The sequence below is a fragment of the Colletotrichum higginsianum genome, chromosome 10 (assembly GCF_001672515.1).
Source record: "Colletotrichum higginsianum IMI 349063 chromosome 10, whole genome shotgun sequence".
Lineage (NCBI taxonomy): Eukaryota > Fungi > Ascomycota > Sordariomycetes > Glomerellales > Glomerellaceae > Colletotrichum > Colletotrichum higginsianum.
The window spans coordinates 2,742,922-2,767,006 of NC_030962.1; the positions used below are offsets into that span (position 1 = coordinate 2,742,922).

A 24,085-nucleotide genomic window follows, 5' to 3' on the forward strand; every position below is an offset into this window, starting at 1 on the left:
GTTCATGTTGCTTCATTCATCTTGGCCCCGTTGAGGGGAATCTATTGGCCTACGTTATAGTCACCGAATAGACTGGTCACAAAAGCTAATGCGTGGGCTTATCATCTCTTTACAAAGACGCGCGTCCAATGACACTGGTCAACACACTCAGCGCATCGCCTTCACCTGCACTTCAGTGCATGGGCTGCTGGTTCGCATCTGGCCGGCCGCACTATTACCGACATCGGCAAGTGCCAAGATCAGGCGCGAGGAGCAGTGCTAGGTGAAGGATAACCTCTTGCGTAAGGCAGAGCACAGTGCCCCCCCCACCCCCCATGTAGTGATATCGCCCAGCCGCACGCAGCCTGCTCACCTGCTGCGGCAAGCTATATAGACTGGCCAGGGTTAGCTGGGGTAAGCTGATTCAATAATGCGCCTCTCAGGAAGTTGGGGCGGTGCGATTGTTTCACTGAGAACCGCTCTCATTAGTGGACTTACGGAATGCCAACTGCCTCGAGTGCCAGATCCTGGTGCTTGAGTGCATGTCCAAATCTACCATTTCCTGCTTGGTAATTCCTAGTGGTGCGAATGGCCTGACTCTGACGACAACTAGTCTCAAGCACGACCGCCGCTGACAACATCACTCTCTCTGGAAGGTGCCCAGCGCTCCCCTTCAACGTGGGTAAAGGTTTGTCCAATGATGACAATTTCCCCCCAACGTTGTGGCAATGTGGTTACACAACAGTCTCAGAAGTGGCAACGCAATGGCTTAGTGGCTGTATGGGTGGAAGTGTAGATGGATGATTTGACTGGGCGGTCTCGACTAGTGTTGCCTAGACAGAAGCTGAATCAAGATATTTCGTGGCTGGCAGCTGAGAGTACACACAGGGACGCTGACCGCTGCCTGCCAGCCTGATTTCGAAAGGGACTCACGACACTACATATACATGTCTGTAAATGAAGCCAATGCGGGATACTAGCCCCAAATCCATCCTGCCATTCGGTAAACCCATCGTTGTCCATTTTCCGTCACCCTGCTTTGTTTTCCACCTCTGGTTTCGTACCACATCCACTCAGACCAGAAATCATGTCCTCCTTCGACTCTCCCCGGGGCAGTGTTGATTGGCACCAGATGCTGCTGTTACCAAACTCAAGAACACCAGGTTCACGAAGCCCTTCTCCCGAACCGCAAGCGTTTTTGCCAAAGGGTCTGAAGTTTTGGTCCAAGGACAGGCTTCCGGATCTCTGCGAATACTGCTCAAAGATCGACTTCGATCAGTTTGCTTCGACAACAGTTTTACCCAAAGACGGGTCTGTTAAGCCGAAGACTACGACGACGTTCCTATCTCTCTTCGACATCATCAAGAACTCACGCGACAAAAACAAACGCGATAAGAACCAGCGCGATAAGAACCAGTGCGACAAGAACGAACGCGATACAGATTGCAAGTTTTGTACCTTTCTTTTCGATGCCATCTCACTTCCACGCCACGATCCATTCGAACATCCCGCCATAAAAGACCACATGCCTGACAAGTTCAAAGGGAAAACCTTTGAGACATGGGCGAGTGAGATCAAGTGGCATGACAGGTTATTGAAAGTTCCTCATCCCTTTGGACAGGGTCGCAACAAGATCAAGTTCGTACAAGACGAATCGAATCCAGGAGAGATAATAGAAATCCGCGATACGACCTTGGAAACCGCTCAGGACATTGGTGTCATTGCCAGCGTTCAAGGTACTGGCGTAGCTATCCAAGCCGGGACCCAGGACATGAGTAAGGAGCAACAAGCCGCTATCTTGGCTATGGGCGGGTCGTTCCTCACCTCAATTCTCTCAGGAATGGACCATAAGTTGCCCGTTGTTGCTACCATACATATGCACAACGTCACCGACGCGGATGCGGGCCTTCTCAAGGTTACAGTTAGTGGGTATGGAAGCAAAGTACAGGCGCCATTGTCGACCCTCAGCTCATTCAATCTCCGAGTTGCGTCGAGCTACAGGAAGCCGGACGACGGAAAAGATCTTCGATATGGAAGGATCATGAATGAACTCGTCAACGTTGAGGAAGACTGCCTTTACTGGGTCAGTCACTGTCTTCAACATCACGGAGTGCTCTGTGCAGAGCCAGATTGGTCTTCCAAACTTCCTCTACCTTCAGGCGATCATTTTCGCCTGATTGATGTCGAAAACGGAAGGGTGGTCCGGTTTCCGATGAACGGCCAACAGAAACTATTGCCAGAGTATGTGGCTCTCTCTTACGTATGGGGTGCCACGGGAAAGGCAGCCCTAAATCTCCGCCGAGACAATGTTTCGCAGCTCGAAAGGAGAATTGATGATCTACAACCAATCCATGGACAGCAACAATCTGGTGGCCAGGAGCTGCCTCATGGCCGACAAAAAAAGCTGGCACGGACAATATCCGACGGTATCGAGGTCGCTCGACGGTTGAATATTCAGTACGTCTGGGCAGACTCCATCTGCGTCATCCAGAAGGACCGACCCGACGACGAAGAACCAGCACAAGATGAGCAGCTCAAGCAAATGCACAGAATCTTCGGTCATGCTGCCGTAGTTATTGTCGCGTCGAGCGGCAAAGACTCAGAGGCTGGTTTGGCGGGTATAACCACGCCGCGCGATCCTGGGCAGATGGCTAGAGAGGTCAGACCGAAGGTCAACGTTTTGCTCCCTGCCGAATACGACGAGTCCTATGGCAAGTGGGACACCCGGGCTTGGACATTGCAAGAAAAGCTGCTGTCGAAGAGAATGCTTGTCTTCGGCACAAATCACGTCAGCTTTCACTGCAGACACGGCATCTTGCGTGAAGATATGCCGGCAACACATGCCGGGAACGGGCCCCCTCCGATTCCCTCACTGTCTATGCCCCCAAAAGACGACGAGCCCCTAGTCGACCAAGCCTGGAACGGGGCTCCAGTCCTGCTACGATCTCCATTCTTCAACGAGTATGCCAAGCTTCTGGAACTATACACCAGTCGGGATTTGTCCAACCCCGGTGATACCCTCAAAGGGATGATGGGGCTTTTGAGAGTGTTGGAAAACATGAGAAACTTGGGTACTCAACGTGGGCTTCTCGGCGATACAAAAGGAGATCACACTCTCTATGGGCTTCCCGAGGAGTTTCTCGACCTTGCGCTGCTTTGGCAGCCTCCAGCAGTCAAGGGGACGTATTTGACCAAAAGAGGGAACAACGACCAGCCGAGCTGGTCCTGGGCAGGTTGGGAGGTCAGCAAAGATCCTACTCATGATGAGGACTCCAGAAAGAACTACAAAGTCCACCCTGGGGTGCGGTTCGAAGAGCCTTTCTGGGTCTCTGGGAATGACGACATGACTCTCAGAAAATTCGTGGCGACAGGCAACAAGGCTGAGGAGCGTTTCAAGCCCTTCATAATGTGGTACAAGTGGCGCAAAAACCCAGAGGCTTCCAGTCCCACACGAAGTCACTCAGGGAAACCAACTCCCCGCCCGAAGCCAACACATTTGACATCAGCATGCCAGACCACGGCAATCGTCCCGCCCAAGACGAGCTCCAACCCCGCGAAGAACGCCACGCCCAGGGGTCAGCTCAAACCCGTGAACGGCCACGGATTAGGCATTCTCTGTGGCTCGTTTGAGGCGGAGGTTCGATACCTAGAAAAAGCCCTTGAGTTTCGCAAGATCCGCAAAACCGACAACCCAGGACCTCCATTCGTGCGGTCTGATATCCCGATCAACGACCGCCATCTTGTTTGCGAGACAGAGGTGGCGAGATTTGCGTTGCGTCAAGCAACGAAAAAGAGGATGGAGCCCCTCTGGAAGGTTGTTGATGGGGTGGCGGAAGTCGAGAAGGAATTGGAGATTATAGAGGCTGAGATCCTCGACGACTCTAGAAACGTTGTCGGCCACATCATCCCCACCGACCAGCGGAAAACGATATCCACCTATCTGTATGACTGTGTTCTTCTTTCCGAATCTCAGTACTGGGGCAACGAGAAGAGAATTGATGTAGCAGGCTTTCCATTGTACAACGTGATGGTTGTAGAATGGGATGACAGGCAGGAGTTTGCTACAAGGGTTGGTTTGGGTAAGATACGCAAGGAAGCTTGGAAAAAGGGACGTTTAGGAAGGAGGTGCGTAATACTTAAATAATTAGCAGCTATCGTAGTTGTATCATTGTATGTTTTTGCTTTAATATCTCTATTTTAAGTAAAAGAAGCTTATCTACATGTATGGTTTGACAAACACACATCTATTGGACAGTCTAAGTTTTAACTACCAGTCATCAAACTCCTTGCTTAAGTACCCTTTTGTTTTACAATTTAGCCAACGTAAAGCCTAGACTAGTGCCTTACTAATAGTTGACAGTAAGGTACTTACACAAATAAAGTATGTAAGAGCCCCCCAGTTACCTAAATTTTACTTACTTTCATTATTCTACGATTACAAGAACTGCATTTATAAAATGCTCTGATGTCAATACACTTGCCAATTTAGTTCCATCTAGTTCCCTTTACAAGTGTACTATTGTGATTAGAAGTATTAAGCAGTGTTTCATGCTCCTTTCGCAGATAGTCTCGTTCAGACCTGAGTCCAAGGGGAATTTGGAACCAAGTAGCCACTCGTGCTTGAGCTCTGTCCGTTGGAAGGCCAGAAGATACCAGGGAGAACCGTCGCCGTTTGAGAGCAGGCTGACGGGGGCCGAGCTATGTGGTGGCTGCTCGACACCCGCACCGGTAATAATAATGAGGCCTTGTGAGGGGCTATCTGAGGCTGAAAGAATGTTGCCAACTGTAGGCGAGGTCACTCCTCATGACGCATACACACACGTGCCGGACAAGGAGATACACGAGGACGAGCTCTGGCGGACGGATAAGCCACAGCCAGCTGTAGAGTACTTCACAGAACTCAGAGAGAGTCTGGTTTCACTCGAGATGGTTCCGCTACCGACGCACATGCCCGGGGGAGACTGGAAAATCTGGCGGGTGGAGGACTTTGGAGATGAACACCGGAACTGGGTTCTTGCAAGTTTTCAAGTTGGCTGGTGGTTGTTGGGGGCTTTTTTGCTGATCTCATGAATCTAGGAAGCTCGGGATATCTACAGGGAATGTGGTTGGCCCGACGAGAATCGGTTTGATCGGTCAAAGCGTCGGAATCTACGTAAGAAAATGTTAAAGAAACGTTGGGACATGTTGGGCGAGGGGAAAAGTTGATGGATATGGAGTTACTTACAGAGGGGAATGTTTCTAAAATCGCTTTCTAATGATGATGAGATTCTTTGCTGCATGAAGCCTCGATCTACACATGCTCAAGCTCTTAAAAGAAAGCCATGAGTTGGAGATTATGTTAAAATACACAAGGACGTGGTGATTGATATATTCAGCGAATACAGATACCAACGGCTCTACGTAAATGAGGTTGTTTACTGTTTTGAGAAGGCCCGTGATCGGGCGCTTGCGCAGACCGATATTCGGCATACAAAAACGACGGCTCTTTTTTGGTTCCGGACGGCCGACCTCCGGTTCCCCGAGGGATGCGTGTCTCCGTCCGCGATCCACATTAACGAAATGTTCGCGCTCGCCTCGACAATCCCACCGAAAGCATGTCAAGGCTCGCTGTTCTGCGTAAGGCCGAATAAGACCGATGATAGCGACAGCAACGGCCAGAAAGGCTAGCTGAACTGTACCTTTTAGTTCGCCGCTTAATAAGGATACCTAAAGGCAGGACGTGCCACTACTGCACCCGAGATGCTTCTTTTTATGGATTGTTTCATCGATAACGGACTACAGAGCCCTCAAGGCTGCCTCTACCTAAACCAAGGCTTCGAAATTTCATCTTCAAAGGTTCATAAAGCCTTGGCAAGTCACTGTGAAACAAAAACCCTGAGAGAACTCAGCACAACCCCCCGACGGTAAAATGATCAAGCACTTTGCTGTAGACAATGCTGTGTTCGAATAGCACAATACTCTACCCAGGCTTGTAGGGTTCGCAGGAATTGATTTCAGGTCAACTGCTGCAACATAGTCACGTTGAGTGCAAGGTAGCAAAAAGGAGTGAGAGTTCACCGTGTAAGCAGGACACCTGACTTACACCCAAGGTTACGAAACCAACGTCATATCTCTACGAGCGTGGCGCGCCCAGGAGCGTCTTGGCTGATGCCGGGAAGAGGAACACGCCGATGCAATGTGGTAATCACTGCGGCACAAAATGATTGTTAAGCAGGCTGGGGTTGACTTGTTCCGAAATATTATGCCGGTGGGATGGCGATCCACAGGAGGACGAGATTGTTCGAAAGATAGGACACAAGTCATGTCGATGGCCGGGGAAAAGGGGGCATGGCTGGAGTTTTGTACAACTGGGCTAGTGATACGGAAAATCGAGAATATCGAAGGCCGTGGGAGTAGTGTAGGGACGAGGCTCGAGTTAGTTCGGAAGACGACGGCATTTATATAAGAATGGCTCCGACCGCATCTGTTTACAGTCCTCATCAACTCGCACACCTGTTTCATCTACCATCAGCAAAACTCGCGATACGTTGATAAATTAAACGAGACACTCCTGGTTGCGAGAATGCGTCAGGATCTTCTGCTTCTCAGCCTCTTGGCATCATCTGCCGCAGCAGTCTCCGTCGAGTTGAAACATGGTATCGTCGTCGGTCAACAAACACCTCGTACGGAGCGCTTCCTCGCCATCCCCTACGCGGAGCCGCCTATTGGTCCCAACCGCTTCAAGCCTCCGGTGCCACTGCAGGCTTCCTTCGGCACCCACGTCAGCCCGGCCTTCGCCCCGGCTTGCATGCAGACGCCAATGGACCTGAGCGAATACGCCAATAACCCGGCCACCATGTCCGTCCAGGCACTCGAATTCCCGTTCAACGGGCCCGTGCAGAACGAGACGGAAGACTGCCTTACCGTCGACGTCGTTAGGCCTATCAACACCACCGCGGAGTCCAAGTTACCCGTGTTCTTCTGGATCTACGGCGGGGGTTTCATAAACGGCGCAACTCAGCAATATACCGGAGACAAGTTTGTAGGGTTCTCGGTGGACATGGGCCAGCCGGTGCTTTACGTCGCGCCGAATTACCGTGTCGGTGTGTTGGGTTTCCTACCCGGCAGCGAGATCAAGGCGGAAGGATCTTCGAATGCCGGACTGAGAGACCAGAGGCTGGCGCTGCAGTGGGTTCAGGAGAACATTGCCCAGTTCGGTGGCGATCCTGACAAAGTGACCATCATGTGAGTACCTGGTATTGGTGTCTGAGGAATCGTCCAGCTCCTCCTTTAGGGATCGCTGCTTACGTTTAAACGATTCAGGGGCGAATCGGCTGGGGCACACTCGGTGGTGTACCAGACCATCATCAACCACGGAAACCACACATGGAACGGCAAGCCTCTGTTCCGCGGAGCGATTCAGAGCTCCGGCGCACCTCACCCGCTGCTGGACATCGACGCGGCCAAGCCTCAGGGTATCTACGGCAGGGTCGTCGACGCAGCCGCATGCCGCAATGCCACCAATACTCTCGATTGTCTGCGGGGACTGAGCACCGCCGAGATAGTAAGCGCCGGGACGGCCAACCCAGGGCCCCTGTCGTACCGGGGTCTCGACGGATCCTATCGCCCACGGCCCGACGACAGCGACGACTTCCTCCCCGTCTCGAGCGACCTTGCGTTCCAGTCAGGCGCGCATGCCAACGTCTCCTTCATCAACGGCAACACCCAGGATGAGGGAGCCTTCTTCTCCCAGTGGCAGACGAACGTCACCACGGTCGACCAGCTCGTCGATTACCTCACTGGGGCGCTCCCAGACGTCTCGCGGTCTCTCATAGCCGGCTTCGTTGACACGTACTCCCTCGACCCCGCCGCAGGCTCACCGTACAACACGGGCACTGAGAACCAACTGTATCCCATGTACAAGCTACTCGCCTCGGTGGCTGGGGACAGCTTCTTCATCTTCAACCGTCGGATGCAGCTCCAGCTCACGTCTCGCGAAAGGCCGTCGTGGTCTTTCCTGGTGTCATCGTACTCGACGCCGTGGTTCGGGAACGCGCACGGCGTGGATCTGTACGGCATTTTCTCCGAAGGGACGAGACAAGAGGTGACGGAGGGAAGCCAGTCTTATTACTACGTCAACTTTGTTAACCACCTCGACCCCAACGGCAAGGAAGGCAGCTCGCCGCCGGGAAACATGCCTTACGTTGGCGCGTGGCCGCGATACACGCCAGAGAACCCGGCTATGCTGCAGTACCTCAACGGGAGCAACGTCATTATTCCAGACACGTTCCGGGACCTATCATACGAGTATTACAGACGCACGGCCAGTGCCTGGAGAGCCTAAGGTTTGTTGTGTTGGATGCCCAGCTGGATGCTCGATGGAAAAGGAGAAATGGTGGCAGTGGACAGACTAGTCAGTTCTGAAGCACTTGATTCCATTGGTCCTGTGTCATAGTAACACTGCCGCCAGAAGCTCCTATTCACTTTCCAATTTTCTGCCTAGTTACACGTCGTGGCCATCGAAAACCAAACCAGCACCGTTTCCTTTCACTCTTTGTCCAGCTTCCCAAGTGAGGCTTTGGGGTCAACAACTTATTTCCATTTTGGTGTAGAGTTTTGTAGCCCAGGCCGCTGATGAATGTGATCAATAGTCAAGGTGTGTAAGTTTATTGAGGCAAGCCTACTACGAGGCTGTTCCCCTATGTAACTGTAACCAACACTTGTGAATATAGTGGAATCTCCCTCACCCACCGCCCTAGTTAAGCGGAATAGTTGACAGAATAGGTAGCATGTATCTTGGCTACTCAAAGCTTGCTTGTGCTAAGCGAGGCGGCGAGGAGGCCGATTTTGCAAGCTTCCCGCTCTCACTCTCCGAGCTGAGGGCGTCCACACACCAACCTGACCGACGTTGGCGAGGGTCTCGACCTGCACTGGCGCGAAAACGTCGATCCGTCCAAAGTCGTCTTGTGCCCAGTCTAGTGTGGTCACTCCCCACGGTTTGTGTCGGTTTACCGCCGTCGGCTCGCGGTTTAGAGATACCGAACAGTTTTAACCGCTGCGAAATCACGCCAAACATAGTAAGGCGTGATCTCTTGCGGCACCGATTAAGCCTCTAACAGTATCAGTCCCTCCTCGTTGCTTGGCACCGGTGTACTTCCCTCTGCCAGCCTTGAAAACCGCGGGTTCATGGGCCACTACTATCGAACACAATCCTTCAAATCCAGCAGATTCTAGGTTCTGAGCTCGGGGCCGGCTCGATGTATAACGGACCTCCGTAATAGCAAAGATGTTGGCCGTCATGAGATGGGATCAACAGAAAGAAAAGCAGGCCTGCTAAAGGAGTAAGTGTAGTGACCACATAATCGTCTAACTAGTGCGCGCCCCTTCGGAGTGCCGTAGGCCTTAATTTTGTCGTTCTTTTAAGCTTTCTAGCGGATGAACTAACGCTGCGCCCGGATCTCCGGACTTGGATTTTCCTTGGCTTGCATAATAGTCCGTTGGTAACGTTAATGGGTATATCTATCTGTTCGATCCGCTTCACCACCTTCATGCCGCTATGATTCCGTGCTCACACGTTTGCCAGCACCTCTACTACACCGACATTGGACTCGAGGCTTTTCTGAACCATCGATTGTCAAAGCGCAGCTCCGATTTCTGTTGTCCGAGTAGCCGAAGGGGGGTTTTGTGCAAGTTATCGTTGGAAAACTAACTATCTAGCTTCACACTATTGCAACGTTCGAATCCTTGGAAGGGCAAACGACGGGAATCATTGCGATCGGTACACTCAACAGCCGCGCCGCGCACACGATGGAAAAGACGCGTGTCGTCATTGTAGGCGCAGGGCCGGTTGGCTTGTTCACGGCCTACCTCCTCGCCCGGCAGAAGATCGAGTGCGTCGTCCTGGAGAGGCGCCACGGCGTGTCGGAGCACCCCAAGGCCCACACCATCAACCCGAGGACGCTCGAGATCTTCCGCCAGGCCGGCTTGGACGTGGCCTACATCCGGCAACAGGCAGCCGAGGCCAGAGATGCCGGATCGGTCCGTCTCGTCTACGGCCTGGCCGACGCCGAGATCGGCTACTTCCCCTACGAACGCCAGGACGACGAGGTGCGCAACCTAACGCCGGAGCCCCTGGTGAACTGGCCGCAACCGGAGCTGGAGCGGCTGCTCGAGAAGGCGGTCACCGAGACAGGGTTCGTGCAAGTCAGGAGGGGCTGGCAGGTCGATGCAGTCGACATGAAGACGGAGACGGCGGGGGAGGCTGGCTGCGTCTGCGTCGTCTCTTGCAGCAGCAACAGCATCAGTCTGGCTGGACGAGGAGGCGACGCAGACGCAGACGCAGACGCAAACCGACACAGCAGCAGCAGCAGCAGCATCAGCATCCAGGCCGACTTCGTCATTGGCGCCGACGGCGTCAACTCGACAGTGCGGGACAAGATGGGCGGCATCGAGTTCCAGTCCGTCGGACCGGGCCACGCGTATCAGTCGGTCGTCTACAAGGGCAGTCTGCGCTCGGCGCTTCCTGCTGGTCGCGAGGCCATGCTCTACTTTTGCTTCCACCCGGAGCACCCGAGCGAGTTCATCGCACACCGTCTCGATTCCTCCTTTGTCCACGTCACGCCCGTCATGGACCCTGTGTCGTCAGCAGCACCACCACCACCACCACCGGTCGAGGCCTGCCTCCCGGGTCTGCAGTGCTCCGAGGTCCTCCGTACCATCTGGGAGACGGCTCCGAGCGTGGCAAGCTCGTACAGCGACGCGAAGCACCACCGCGTGTTCCTCGTGGGGGATGCCGCCCACAGCCTGCCGCCCCAGGGTGGCCTGGGTCTCAACACGGGCGTTGCCGACGCACACAACCTGGTGTGGAAGCTGGCCGCCGTGATGAAGGGTAAAAGCAGCTCGCCGCATCTCCTGGCCAGCTACACCCGCGAGCGCCGGCCCGTCGCACTCGCCAACCTCGAGTACTCCAAGGCCAGCGAGGCGGCCTTCTACTCGGTCAGCACCACGCTGGTGGGCCTCGCCGTCCAGTACGGGGAAGCGAGGGCAGAAGCGCCGGATCTCGGCATGGACGCATTGCTTCGACGGCCCACTGTTTCTGCCGCGGCGGCGGAGGCAGTGACGGAGGCGAGCAAACACTTTGATTCGCTGGCCCTCCAGCTCGGATTCGTATATGACGACGACAACGACCCGTCGGGGATGCGGGCCCTTCTCAACAACCCGACGAGATACGTGCCGCGAGCATGCCCCGGGTCAAGGTTGCCACACGGGACGATCAGTGGCGACGATGACATTGTCAATGACGCCGGTGATGGTGGTGGTGGTGGTGGTGGTCGGCCATCGTCCCTTTTGGACCTCGTACCCTACGATCGGTTCATCGTGCTGCACCACGCCAACCCCGTATTCGCATCCTGCGACTGGGCCATGGATGTGGCGGGCCTTGGTCTGCCCGAAGCTTGGTATGACGCGGTTCCCGAGATCAAGGGGGGGAAGGGCATCATTGTGAGGCCGGACCACCACGTGCTGCTGCTTGTGGACAGCCCGGGACAGGCGGAGGATGCCGTAACGGAGTATCTGGACCGAGGTGAAGTGCGGCGTGCAAGAAGCTAATCCGGCGGAGGCTGGTTTCACTTCATCCAGTCGGTCAGTGCTCTGTTGATGTTTTGTTTTGTTTTGTTTTGTTTCGTTTTGCTTTGCTTTGCTTTACTTTGCTTCGTTTTCTTGCCGACCAGATTCCCATGTGTCATTCTAGACCGTGGTCTTTGTTTTCCCTTCCCCCCCAGCTCGGTACCCTTCGTTTCTCGAACCTTCGGATCGCCAGACAGATGATTTCCAACAAAGTTTGTTACGCGTTGATGCGAGCCACAGTCAAGCTACCGCAGCATGATTCTTACGATTCCGTGAAACGTCGAGTCTATTTCATCTGGGACATCAGGTACGTAGACAGACCACCCACCCACCCACTGCCGCTGCCGCTGCCGAGGGTGAGAGAGCGAACGAACTCTAGCCGAGGCCACTCCGAGGTGGTAGCTCTATCGGGTTTGAGTTTAGGTGGGAAAGGTTTGTTCCAGGAGGTCGGGGATGTTGCCGATCGATCCGACAGGGGAGGGAGGGGGAGAGTCGGAGAATATCGTCAAGCCGTGCTCCAAACGAAAGTTTAAAGCAAGGCACACCATCTTTTTTTAGTGTTTGTTGCTAATATTTTTTGCCGCTTCTAGGGTTTCTTGCTTCTCAATGCCAGGACGGCATCTTCCGTCAACCAGACGGGCCGACGGATGACTCGGACACTCTACCCGGGATTCGGCTCCCCCATCCATCGCCTTCAGCTGTCAACACGTCACGGCGAACCTATGGAAACCTACACTCTGACCAACCAACTCCCTTTCCTGTCACTTGCCATTTCAGGGTTAGTTTCATCTGATCTCGATGCTAGGCAATAGAGAGAGAGGGGGGAGGGAGGGAGGAAGAGAGGTGTGGGACGGGGGGGCAAGGTTTGACACGAATCCCTCGGCCTTTGTTGTTTGCTGTCTATCAAATGGATTCCGTCCAAAAATCCCAACTAACTGACATGCCTTTCAGCAACTTACCCAAAACAGTAATTCCATGTTGGTTAGCAGCAGGTTTGTAACTCTCTTAAACAGGGCGTGGTGGCTATCTACAGGTATTTGTTGAATTCCATTGTGTGCCGTTCCAACACATGCAAAGCCAACATCCCTGAGGTCAACATATCCATAGTCAACGTAACCAAAGCCATCATAACCAGAGTCAACATTGCATTCCATCCAAAGCCTTGTTCTTAGTTTCCTACCTTAAAGACTTTGGAGATCTGTAGTTGAACCAAGTGAAGAGGGTTTCTCCAGACTGGTGGTCTCAGCAGGCTAAGCATAATTGCAAATCTGGTCAACAACCATGGCCGACAACAACAACAACAAAAACAACTATAATAACGAGGAACAGAAAGAACGGCCGGGGTTGCGGATCGGGCGGACATCCAACACCCACCAACAACAACCACATCATCTACGGCAACATCATGAACACCATCATCATGAACAGCATCATCGTCAACAACAGCCATCATCGCCAACATCCCCAGCCACATCCTCGCGGTGGTCTGGGTATGGTTCTGGGTCTCGCCCTCGCCCTCGCTCCTCGCTCGTCAGTCATCCGGGTGTTCCCAACGGCAACCGGCCCAAATCTGTGCACATTTCAGCGGAGGAGTACAAGGCCATCAGCGAACTCGTCGAGCTCGCCAAGGGCTTGCTAGAGAAGCACCAAACCGGCAACGACAACGACGTCTCACCCTCGTCAGCCCGGAACAGCACCAGCACCAGCAGCGGCGACTCTCTCGACATCTCGAAGCCTCCGAAGCGGGGTGGCCCTCTCGACCCCTTTGGCGCCAACTTCGACGCCCGGGAGTGGGCCAAGTCCTTCTACCGCCTCCGCTCCGAAAGCTGCGAGGTGCGCAAGGCGGGCGTGGCGTTCCGCAGGCTGAGCGTCTCGGGCCATGGGTCCGACACGGCGTTCCAGGCGACCGTCGGCAACGCGTGGTGGCTCCAGGCCATGGCCGGCGTGCGTGGCCTGTTGCGCTTGAAGCGTCCAGAGGAGGTGCGCATCCTGCAGGGCCTCGAGGGGGTTCTCAAGGATGGCGAGATGCTCTGCGTGCTAGGTCCTCCGGGCAGCGGATGCTCGACTTTTCTGCGGACGATCTCGGGGAACACCAGTGGCACGCAGGTGGCGGAAGACACCTATCTCAACTACCGCGGCGTGAGCGCCGACGAGATGAGGCGCTACTTCCGGGGCGACGCCATCTACACGGCCGAGGAGGACGTCCACTTCCCCGTGCTCTCGGTGGCCGACACGCTCTTCTTCGCCGCGCGCGCGAGGGCGCCCAAGACGCCGCCGGGCGGGCTCACGACGGACGAGTACGCGCGGCGGGTGCGCGACGTGACCATGGCCATGCTGGGCATCTCGCACACGCTCGAGACGCCCGTCGGCGGCACCGACGGCGACACGGCGCGCGGCGTGTCTGGCGGCGAGCGCAAGCGCGTGAGCATCGCCGAGGCGGCGCTGAGCTTCGCGCCGCTCCAGTGCTGGGACAACAGCACGCGCGGGCTCGACAGCGGCACCACGGTCGACTTCTGCAGGACCCTGCGCGTCCAGAGCGACATGATGGGCATGGCGAGCGCCGTCGCCATCTACCAGGCGCCCCAGGAGGCCTACGAGCTCTTCGACAAGGTCCTCGTCCTCTACGAGGGGCGGCAGATCTACTTTGGCCCCACGGCCCAGGCCAAGGCCTACTTCCAGCGCCTCGGCTTCGTCTGCCCGGGGAACCAGACGACCCCGGACTTCCTGACGTCCATGACCAGCCCGGCTGAGCGTGGGCGGGAGGGCATCATCAAGCCCGGATACGAGGCCAAGGTGCCGCATACGCCGGACGAGTTTGCCGAGGCGTGGAGGACTAGCAGCCACCGCCGCCGGCTCGACCAGGAGCTGGACGCATACGAGGCAAGCTTCGGCCTCACCGGCTCCGGGTCCGGCTCCGGCCCCGGCTCGCGGACCCACTACGCCGAGTACCTGGCGAGCAAGAAGAGCGACCAGTCGTCTCTGCAGCGGTGGAAGTCGCCCTACACCCTCTCGTACCCGCGGCAGGTCTCGCTGTGCCTGTGGCGTTCCCTCGCGCTGCTCAAGGCGGCGCCGCAGATGACGGTGACGATGCTCGTCGTCAACCTCTTCCAGACCGTCATCGTCGCCAGCCTCTTCTACCGGCTGTCCGAGACGGCCGAGTCCATGAAGTCCCGCAGCACGCTTCTGTTCACGGCCGCGCTGGTCAACGCCTTCGTCTGCATTCTCGAGGTGTCGGCCCTGTTCGCCAAGCGGGCCATCGTCGAGAAGCATGTCCGCTACGCCCTCTATCACGCCTCGGCCGACGCCATTGCCGACCTGGCCATGAGCCTGCCGTTCAAGCTGCTCAACGCCATCACTGTCAACACCGTCTTCTACTGGATGTGCAACATGCGCAAGGGGGGCGGCCCCTTTGTCTTCTTCGTGCTGGTCCAGTTCGCCATGACGCTCGCCCTGAGCCTGTTCTTCCGCCTCGTCGCCTCGGCGGCCAAGAGCCAAGCGACGGCCATGGCCCCGGCGACGACGGTGCTGCTCACGCTGGCCTTGTACACGGGCTTCGCCGTCCCGCCCATGTACTACAGGTCGTATGCCGCGTGGATCGCCAAGCTCAACCCCGTCGCGTATGGGTTCGAGGCTCTCATGATCAACGAGTTTGGCAACGGCCGCAAGTTCCCTTGCAAGGTCTTTGTCCCGTCTGGCCCGACCTACGATGCGGTCACGGCGATGACGATGCCGCAGACGCGCGTGTGTGCCGCGCAGGGGGCTGCCCCGGGCGCCACCTTCGTCGACGGGAGCGCCTACATCACCGGTGCCTTTGGCTATCTGGACAGCCACCGGTGGCGGAACGTTGGCATCATCTTCGCCTTCGCGGTGGTGTACCTTGTGCTGCACCTCATCGTCACGGAGCTGGTGAGCAGCGAAAAGAGCCACGGGGAGGTGCTCGTTTTCCCCAAGGACAAAGTCCCGGCGAGGCGGGCAAAGGGAGACGACGTGGAGGACCGTCTCACCAAAGGAAGAACAGAGACACCGAGCATGAACATGAGCACCCCCATGGCTTCCCCCATGTCCCTCAAGCCTCTTGCGCCTGTATTGAAGACGAACAAAAGCGAGAATTGGGAGAGTGAGATTGCGGGCATGTACACTGGTGAAGGGGGTTCTCCAACGACTATGGGGACTGAAGGAGTGTATAATACCAATGCCAGCGACAAGCCTCTTCCTCCTTCTCCTCCCCCTCCTCCAGCCACAGCCAAGTCCTGGAACTGGCCGCAGGACCGACACAGGCCGGATGGCCATGGCCATGATCACGACCATGACCAATCCGGGCTGGGGATCGACCGCCAGACGGCCATCTTCCACTGGAGCAACGTCTGCTACGATGTCAAGCTCAAGAAGAAGGAGACGAAGCGCATCCTGGACTGCGTGGACGGGTGGTGCGAGCCGGGGACGCTCACTGCGCTCATGGGCGTCTCGGGCGCCGGCAAGACGACCCTCCTCGACGCCCTCGCCTCGCGCCTGTCCACCGGCGTCGTGACGGGCGAGATGCTCGTCGACGGGGCCCCGCGCGACGCCTCCTTCCAGCAGAAGACGGGCTACGTCAAGCAGCAGGACCAGCACCTCGTCACGTCGACGGTGCGCGAGGCCCTCACCTTCAGCGCCGTCCTCCGCCAGCCCGCCCGCTTCTCCCACGAGGAGAAGATGGCCTACGTCGACAAGGTCATCGACATCCTCGGCATGGCAGAGTACGCCGACGCCGTCGTCGGCGTGCCCGGCGAGGGTCTGAACGTCGAACAGCGCAAGAGGCTGACCATTGGCGTCGAGCTGGCCGCCCGTCCTGCCCTGCTTCTGTTCCTGGACGAGCCCACCTCGGGCTTGGATTCGCAGACGAGCTTCTCCATCTGCTCTCTGCTCGAGACCTTGAAACAGAATGGCCAGGCTATTCTGTGTACGATTCATCAGCCATCGGCGGTTGTAAGTCCTCCCCCCCCCCCCCCCCCCCCCCCTCTCACTCTCACTCTCAATCTCACTCTGTGTCTCACTCTCATCTTCACTCTCACCCTCACCCTCATCCTGATCCTCACTCTCACTCCATCCCTCTGCTATCATATTACACTGCTACAACACTGCCATCACACCGCTGACATTCCATTCAGCTCTTTGAGCGGTTCGACAGGCTTCTCCTTCTCGCCCCCGGCGGACGAACCGTCTACTTTGGCCAGATCGGACGCAACGCAAACGTCCTTGTCGACTACTTCATCCGCAACGGCGGCCCACGGCCCGCGAAGGGGAAGAACCCGGCCGAGTACATTCTCGAACAAGTCCGTGCCGGCGGCAAGCAGAAAAATGGCCTCGATTGGCCCGGCATCTGGCGGCAGAGCCCCGAGTACAACGACGTCAAGGCCCATCTGGCCCGACTGAAGGACGAAGCAGGCGGGAGTGCGAGGCGGAGGAGGACGGCGACGTCGATGACGACGCAACAGCAGCAGGATCCTCCTTTCGCCGCTCCTTTCTGCAAACAGCTCTCCGAAGTGACGAGGCGTGTGGCCCTACACTACTGGCGCACGCCGAGTTATGTCTACGCAAAGATGCTGTTGACCTTTGGCGCCGCCCTCTTCATCGGCCTCTCGCTGCTCAACCTGCCCAACACGCAGGTCGGCATCACCATCCAGACCATCGCCATCTTCATGTTCCTCACGACGCACTTCAACCTGATGCTGCAGATCCTGCCCGTCTTCGTCGCCCAGCGCACCCTCTACGAGGGCCGCGAGCAGCCGTCGCGCACCTACTCGTGGGCCGCCTTCATGGCCGGCCAGATGGCCGTCGAGATGCTCTACAACGCCCTCATGGCCCCGCCGGCGTTCCTGGCATGGTACTACCTCGTCGGGCTCTACCGCAACGCCGCCGAGACCAACGCCACGGCCTCGCGCGGCGGGTTGGCCTTCTTGTTTATGCTCGCCTTCTTCCTGCAGGCCAGCACCTTTGCGCACATGATCGCCGCCGCCCTGGACCTCGCCGACCAGGCCGCCGGCATCGGCAACCTCTTCTTCGTCATCATGTTCATCTTCAACGGCATCCTCGCGACGCCGCCCACCTTCTGGACGTGGGTGTACCGCGTCAACCCCATCACCTACCTCGTCGAGGGCCTGCTGGGCACGGGGCTCGCCAACGCCGGCATCCACTGCGCCGACAACGAGTTCCTGCACATGAACCCGCCCCCCGGCCAGACGTGCGGCCAGTACCTGCAGACCTACATCTCCCAGGCCGGCGGATACCTTGCCGACCCGGCCGCCACCGCCGACTGCCGCTACTGCACGACGAGCAACACGAACGAGGTGCTGGCCGGCGTCCGCGTCCGCTTCGACAACCGCTGGCGCGACCTGGGCATCCTGTTCATGTACGTCTTCTTCAACGCCGTGGCTGCCTTTGCTCTGTACTGGACCCGTGTGCCCAAGCCCAGGAGAGACGAAGATGGTACATCATCACCGTCACCATCACCGTCATCATCGTCGCCATCGTCAGGCCAGGATGGCAACAGCAGTACGAACCCTCTTGCAGAAACCTGGAACCGTCTCACGGGGAAGAGCAAGGTCAAGGGAGGGCAAGGTGGTTCTGCTGCTGGCGAGCCCTCGCCACGACTTCCCTGGACCGAGGAGAAACGGGCCGACACGTTCTTGAGCGGCCACACCTTGCATGACACGCAGGCCGGAAAGGTACCGGGACCGCCTCGGTCCTCCGCCAACGGCGGCATACAGGTGCTCGGGGGCAGTGGCAGGACGTACTGGGACGACGACGGAGATAACGCTGACGAAGTCCAAGCACTGGACAACCGAGTGGAGAATAACGAGAAGCAGGGAAGTGGGCTGGGGGATTTGAGTGTTGGCGAAGAGGGGGATCAGGACATCTACTTCGTCATGCAAAGGCCACCCACGACTCCTCAACACTGGATTTAATCATGGAGCATCATCAGGTCTGAAGTTCATGTTTCAAGTTCAACTGCAAGGAACCGATTACGCATTCGTTCTGAAGTGCACGTCTCTGTTTTGTTTAGTTTTGGAATTTAGTCAAGTTTAGCTCGATATATCATTAATGGCAAGCTAGCCAGTCCTCTCCCTTTCATCACTTTGGGCTTGTTACTCGAGCTGTTGGGACTTGAATTCTCTGTTAGACATGATGAGACGATTATTCTTCCGCCGTGGTGAAACTCTTGGTCATGGGATTCACGTACTGACACTCCCAAGTGATATAGTCTTATTCAGCTCATAACGTCGGGCACCCACTTATGGGCACCCCCCACATTTGGGCACCCCAAAAATGCCTCAACACTATGACTAGCCTCCTTATTCCTCCTACCTCCAATTATTACAATAATTACAATACTTATCCAAATAACTTTATTTTTTAGGAATACCTTCTTCTATACTTTATAGTCTAATATACTGAAGATGAGGTCCAGTAAGTAATTAAAGCTATTAGCAATAGTATAGCTATAAAGAGGGCAGGCATTGTGTATAGTATTCTAAAATTAACCCTTTAGTATTAACTTAATAGTAAGTAGGCTAGAGAAGCTGCATTTTCTAACCTTTAGAGGCTTTCCCCTAATTAGGAGTATAAGCTAGCTAAATGGATTTGCATTTAATATGCCCTTAGAGTTACTCTAACTTATCTGCAAGTAAAGCTATTTGCAGAAAAGATCCTCTATACTATAGGAGATACAGAGCCTATAGGAAAGGGCTAGGTTTCTGCCTTTATAAGGAGAAATCCTTTAGTTAAGGTTTAGAGAAGTTGCCCTATTAATTCTAAATGTATTAATAGGGCATCTACTGAGGTTATTAGGGACTAATTTAAACTTCTTACTATACTAGAGATTATTAGTATTAAATTAGCTAATAGATATAATATAAATAAGACTAGTATTCTTAAGGGCTAGGGATCTAATAGGCTAGTGCTAGGTATATTTAAAATGAAGTCTGTCTGCAAGAAATAGCTTAAGTTAAGAGTATAAGTATTTATTATTAAATGCATTTCTACTCTAGGCTATACCCTTAATCCCCTTATTATATATAAGGGTAAAATAGTCTAGTAGTAGTAGTTTCCTCTAGATTTTAGCCCTTATAAAGGATAGTAATTTACTGTAATAGAGAATAAATAAACTATAGATAATACTGCAGTTAAATAACTGTAAAAGGTCTTCCTCCCTTAGACTATCCCTTAGACTACTTCTTAGAGTAAGGAGGGTAAGAATAAGGCTAGACTATTAATTATTAATAGCTATAGGAGTTATATAATAATAGAATTTATATAAATATATTATATTAATAATATCTACCTCCTATTCCTTCTACTATATACCTCCTATGTCCTCTAGCTACTAGACTAGTTAGTCTTTAGCTCTATAAAAGTAGCCTATAGGAAGGAGCTTAAATATCTTAGTTACTAGAATAACTCTACTATTATAAGTAAGAGAAGCTTCCTTAAATATTATTAAAAGGCTTATCTAGTAGGCCTAATAATGCAGAATATTAGAAGTAGATAGAAATAGACTAGCCTATAGCCTATTTCTATAGTAAAGCCCCTTATAAGTAAGTTGCTACTCCTATTAATACTAAGGGCATTAGATTAGGCTAGTAAAGGGTAGTCTAGAGGCTAGGGAGATAAAGAATAAGTATCTACATTATCTGCAGTAGTATAATTGACACTAAGGAAGATAAAGGACCTAATTAGGCAACTAAAGCTATTTATAGAGCTGGATAATAATATCTATACTTAATACCTCCTTTTTATAAAGGTAAAAAAAGGCTTTAGTAAGTAGGCCTATAAGCTAGCAACTGCTTAGTATAAGCTGGAGCTCCTGTAGGCCTAAGTTACTAATAATACAGTAAGGAAAAGAAGGATAGTCTAAATTAACTTAAATACTAAGTTCGCTAATATTAAGGACATCCAGAAGGCTCAAATTGAGGCTAGCGAAAAAGAGGATATTACAAATAAGTCCAGCAAGTCTAATTTACCTAGTGAAGCTGAAAGCTGTATTGTAGTAGCATCTAGAAGAGTGCAATAATTAATTGAAGTCAATAGTTATAATAGAGATAGCTTCATTTTTGGGGTGCCCAAATGTGGGGGGTGCCCATAAGTGGGTGCCCGACGTTACCACAATGCTGCAGGAGTCTAGTAGATAAGTGGGATTTCCGCGCCGTGAGAGGAGGATATTTATGTGGGAAGGAGTATCTCTGTAATATAGCAGCAGAACTGCAGGATCCGGGACGCTGGACGTGTAGACATGCAGAGACGAATGTTTATGACATCAAGAGGGAAGTACATTTATTGAATAATCTCTGATAGTAGTTCGCTCGGGTAGTTGGTTAGTTACAACCTTCTCTCACGCAGCAGCTACCGCGTCCTCCTTCAACCGACACTCAATCACATGGCCCAGGCCACGGCAAATCCAAACCTTGACAATCTTCAGGCCAGCCGCTTCCACCACCTTGCTCAGGTCCCGGACGGTCCGCTGAACACCGTTGGGGCTGACGGTCAGGATGAATCCCGAGATGAGCCCCATGGCCTGGAACTCGCCGTAGTTCTTGAGCAACGGCGACGGCGCGTTGGGCAGCAGGGCGTCGCCGCACGTCGGGTGCATGATGTACTCGCCGATCAGCAGGCGCGACTTGCCGGGCGCCATGGCGTTCCTGATGTGCGTGAACATCTTGGTCAGGTCGTCGTCCTGCCAGTCGACGATGACGGACCGGAACCAGTACACGTCGGCGCCCTTGACGGGGTTCTCGTGGAAGAAGTCGTGCACGGTAAGCTTGACTGCGCCCGTGGCCAACGCCTCCGGGTCCGTCTTTTGCCAGTGGGCGGTGGCGTGCTCGATCATGCCGGGCTGGTCCTGGACGATGCCGACGAAGTCGTCGCGGCCGCGGCGGTCGGGGAAGTTGGCCCGCAGGGCCTGGATCGAGCTGCCGAGCCCGCCGCCGACGTCGACGACCACGGCGCCGTTCCGGAGGGTGGACTCCCACGGGTAGCCGCCCACGTCGGTCAGCCCGTGCAGGTACTCGCCCAGCGAGGCGAGCCACAAGTTGAAGCAGTCGCGCCACTCCGGGTGCGCGTTCAGGTACTCGAACTGGCCCATGCCCTTGCCAATGCTCCTGGCGAAGGCCGAGTCTCGCGATGCGTAGCTGGCGCAGAGGGCCGGGTCCTTCAGGAGTCCCGGCAGCACGTCGGCGGTAGGGAAGAGGAAGGAGGCGTAGCGGACCGAGTTGGCGAGGCGCTCGTCGCTGGCGAGGGCGGCCGACGCCTCGTCGTTGGCAAAGACGTCGAGGGCCGTCTCGGCGAAGACGTGGTGCGCGCACAGCGTCCGCATCACGAGCCCCAGCTTGCGCGTGTCGACGACGCCCGTCGCGGCGGCGAGGGCCTCGAGGCCCATGGGCCCGTTGGTCGCCAGCAGCCGCGGGATCTCCCACTCGACGGCCATGTGCAGCGCGCGGGACACGAAGTAGCTGTGTGCCAGGTGGCCGAGGCGCCACTGGGGCGTGAAGACGGCCGCCTCGAGGGAGGCCGTCGCGGCGATGACGCGCTTGCGGGCCTCCTCCGTCTTGGGGTCTGCCGGGACGCGAACATCTGCATGGTTCGCCGCGGCTCCGTTTTCAGCCTTGGACTCGGAAGTGGAGGAGGAGGAGAGTTCGGCGATGAGGTCGTTGGTCGAGGTGGTAAGTATGTCCAGAAGAGACCGGAGATGGGTGATTTGTTGTTCTGCGGTAAGCGCCATGGTGAGACTGATGAATACAAGTGCTTTTTCTTTTCTTTTTTTTTCTTTCCTTCTTTTCTCTCTATCTCTCTCCTTCTCTCTGTCTTTTTCTCTCTCGCTTGGTTACCTAGGTAACGGATTGGATGGTCAAGAGTGTTATAAACTTGGAGAGAAAGAGTATGTTCCGGTTTCATGGGGGCTCCCTATGGACTGCTTCCTAAATTCGGCCAAGCTGGGGCCTACAGAAAGAAGTCGAGCCGGCGTTCTGGTCCCGGACGATATAATTGCAGGTTGTCTTGAGGTTTGGACGTTCAACAAGGTTTGCGACAATAGAGACGAGGCGGTTCTTCGCGCGTTGTCCTCGGCGCTTGCTTGCGCTTAGACTGACTATGGTAAAAGGGGTAAGAATGTTCTTGGCATGGCACACAAGTGGCAGTCTGTGGCTCAAGTGAAGTACTGTCAGATGATCATAAGGTTCAGTTTGGATGATCAATTTGGTTTACAATCGTAAAAGGTTAGCGAGTCTCTGTGCCTCCCGTTTTCATGCCCCAACTCACTATATACAGTCGAGATAGGAATAGTGTTTTGTCTGTTGATTGCCTAATTGGGAAGTTTACTGTGTTACCTAAGACTCTCTACAGTTTCAGGAACAGCCGTGTCCTAACCGTGCCCATTATGCTATTAAAATGTCGGCATTGTCGTGCTTTTGAGTTTTAAACGACAGGATAATGGCATGTTGCTTTTGAAGCTTGTCAACAGAGCCTTTCAAGTGACCTCCCACATACCTGTCTCGATTAGGCCATGGCGTCAAGCAAGTTACCCTTAGAATCTTCCCCGTCCTGCATGATTCAAACCCTAAGCAGCTCAGGTGAGGGAAGTGGGGTTTCTGAGGAAAAGCACGGCGCGGCGTCCAGATCTACCTTGTACAAGATCAACACGACCGAGCAAGACGAAACCCAGCGAGGAGACAAGACCCAATCCCAGCCGGCAATTCCGGATCACTCGGTCATCTCGTTATCTGTGACGTCCTCCTCTTTAGCCTCCCGCTGCTTGCTGACAACGTGACGAGAGTTTCCTGCTGGACCCGACGGCCCTCCTGTCTGGCTCAAAAGTCCGTGGAAAGGGACGTAATCAACAATGCATCGTACAGGTATGTGGGATACCTTGTTGACCAATTGCCGAGTGTTCCTCGGCCCAGGGGCTGATTAGAAGGAACAAGAGCCTAGCCTTGAAGCCGAAGCTTACCGTGTTTGAACAAAAGCTTAGGGGGGGGGGGGGGGGGGGGGGGGGGGTGGGGAGGGCGTATCCTCGCAAATGATAACCGCCGCTGCCGGCGCGATGCCAGGATCCCGCGTTTACCGAGAGTTTCCTCCTATCCCGGCGCCCCCCCACCGTTCGAGCGCACGGAGACAGTCCGCGAACGTTCCCGAGCGTCCCCGGGAAGCTGCTCAACGCCATCTCAAGTTCCCTTATACTTTACCCGAAGATGCCTGCCCCCAAACCTTGATCGTCCCGCTAGTTAGCCGAGGTATTTCTGACGAAACCCTGGCCCTGCCATGTCTATAGCGCATGAAAAGAAAGCCTTTTAGACTTTTTGAGCCCGGCCTTGTCAGACCATGCTCTCGGGACGGGATAGGACAGTCCAACGTCACGCCATAATGCTATTTGTATTCATTCCTTTTTAGGGTTCGTTTCACACATCAAGATCGTCCTCACCTCCTCGAGATCGACGGCCCAAACTTTCTCTTAGTCAGTCAGGGGCTGTGGCGC

At 54.7% G+C, this 24,085-nt stretch overlaps 5 protein-coding genes across 5 annotated transcripts; 4 read left to right on the forward strand and 1 right to left on the reverse strand.

Moving 5' to 3' along the window:
- Window positions 1–1,066: 1,066 nt before the first annotated feature.
- CH63R_14285 (Heterokaryon incompatibility protein) lies at window positions 1,067–4,123 on the forward strand (the record flags this gene model as incomplete). Its single annotated transcript, XM_018309259.1, has 1 exon — window positions 1,067–4,123. One exon carries the CDS (start codon window positions 1,067–1,069, stop codon window positions 4,121–4,123), a length of 3,057 nt encoding a protein of 1,018 aa, XP_018151577.1.
- Window positions 4,124–6,541: 2,418 nt separating this feature from the next.
- Window positions 6,542–8,302, forward strand: CH63R_14286 (Carboxylic ester hydrolase; the record flags this gene model as incomplete). Its single annotated transcript, XM_018309260.1, has 2 exons — window positions 6,542–7,203; window positions 7,282–8,302. The coding sequence occupies 2 exons, from the start codon at window positions 6,542–6,544 to the stop codon at window positions 8,300–8,302; spliced, it is 1,683 nt and encodes a 560-aa protein (XP_018151578.1).
- A 1,463-nt stretch (window positions 8,303–9,765) lies between these two features.
- Window positions 9,766–11,565, forward strand: CH63R_14287 (FAD binding domain-containing protein; the record flags this gene model as incomplete). The annotated part of the gene is made up of 1 exon (XM_018309261.1): window positions 9,766–11,565. The coding sequence occupies one exon, from the start codon at window positions 9,766–9,768 to the stop codon at window positions 11,563–11,565; it is 1,800 nt and encodes a 599-aa protein (XP_018151579.1).
- A 1,299-nt stretch (window positions 11,566–12,864) lies between these two features.
- On the forward strand, window positions 12,865–18,527 carry CH63R_14288 (ABC-2 type transporter; the record flags this gene model as incomplete). The annotated part of the gene is made up of 2 exons (XM_018309262.1): window positions 12,865–16,548; window positions 16,731–18,527. 2 exons carry the CDS (start codon window positions 12,865–12,867, stop codon window positions 18,525–18,527), a joined length of 5,481 nt encoding a protein of 1,826 aa, XP_018151580.1.
- Window positions 18,528–20,950: 2,423 nt separating this feature from the next.
- Window positions 20,951–22,336, reverse strand: CH63R_14289 (O-methyltransferase; the record flags this gene model as incomplete). The annotated part of the gene is made up of 1 exon (XM_018309263.1): window positions 20,951–22,336. One exon carries the CDS (start codon window positions 22,334–22,336, stop codon window positions 20,951–20,953), a length of 1,386 nt encoding a protein of 461 aa, XP_018151581.1.
- Window positions 22,337–24,085: the final 1,749 nt, after the last annotated feature.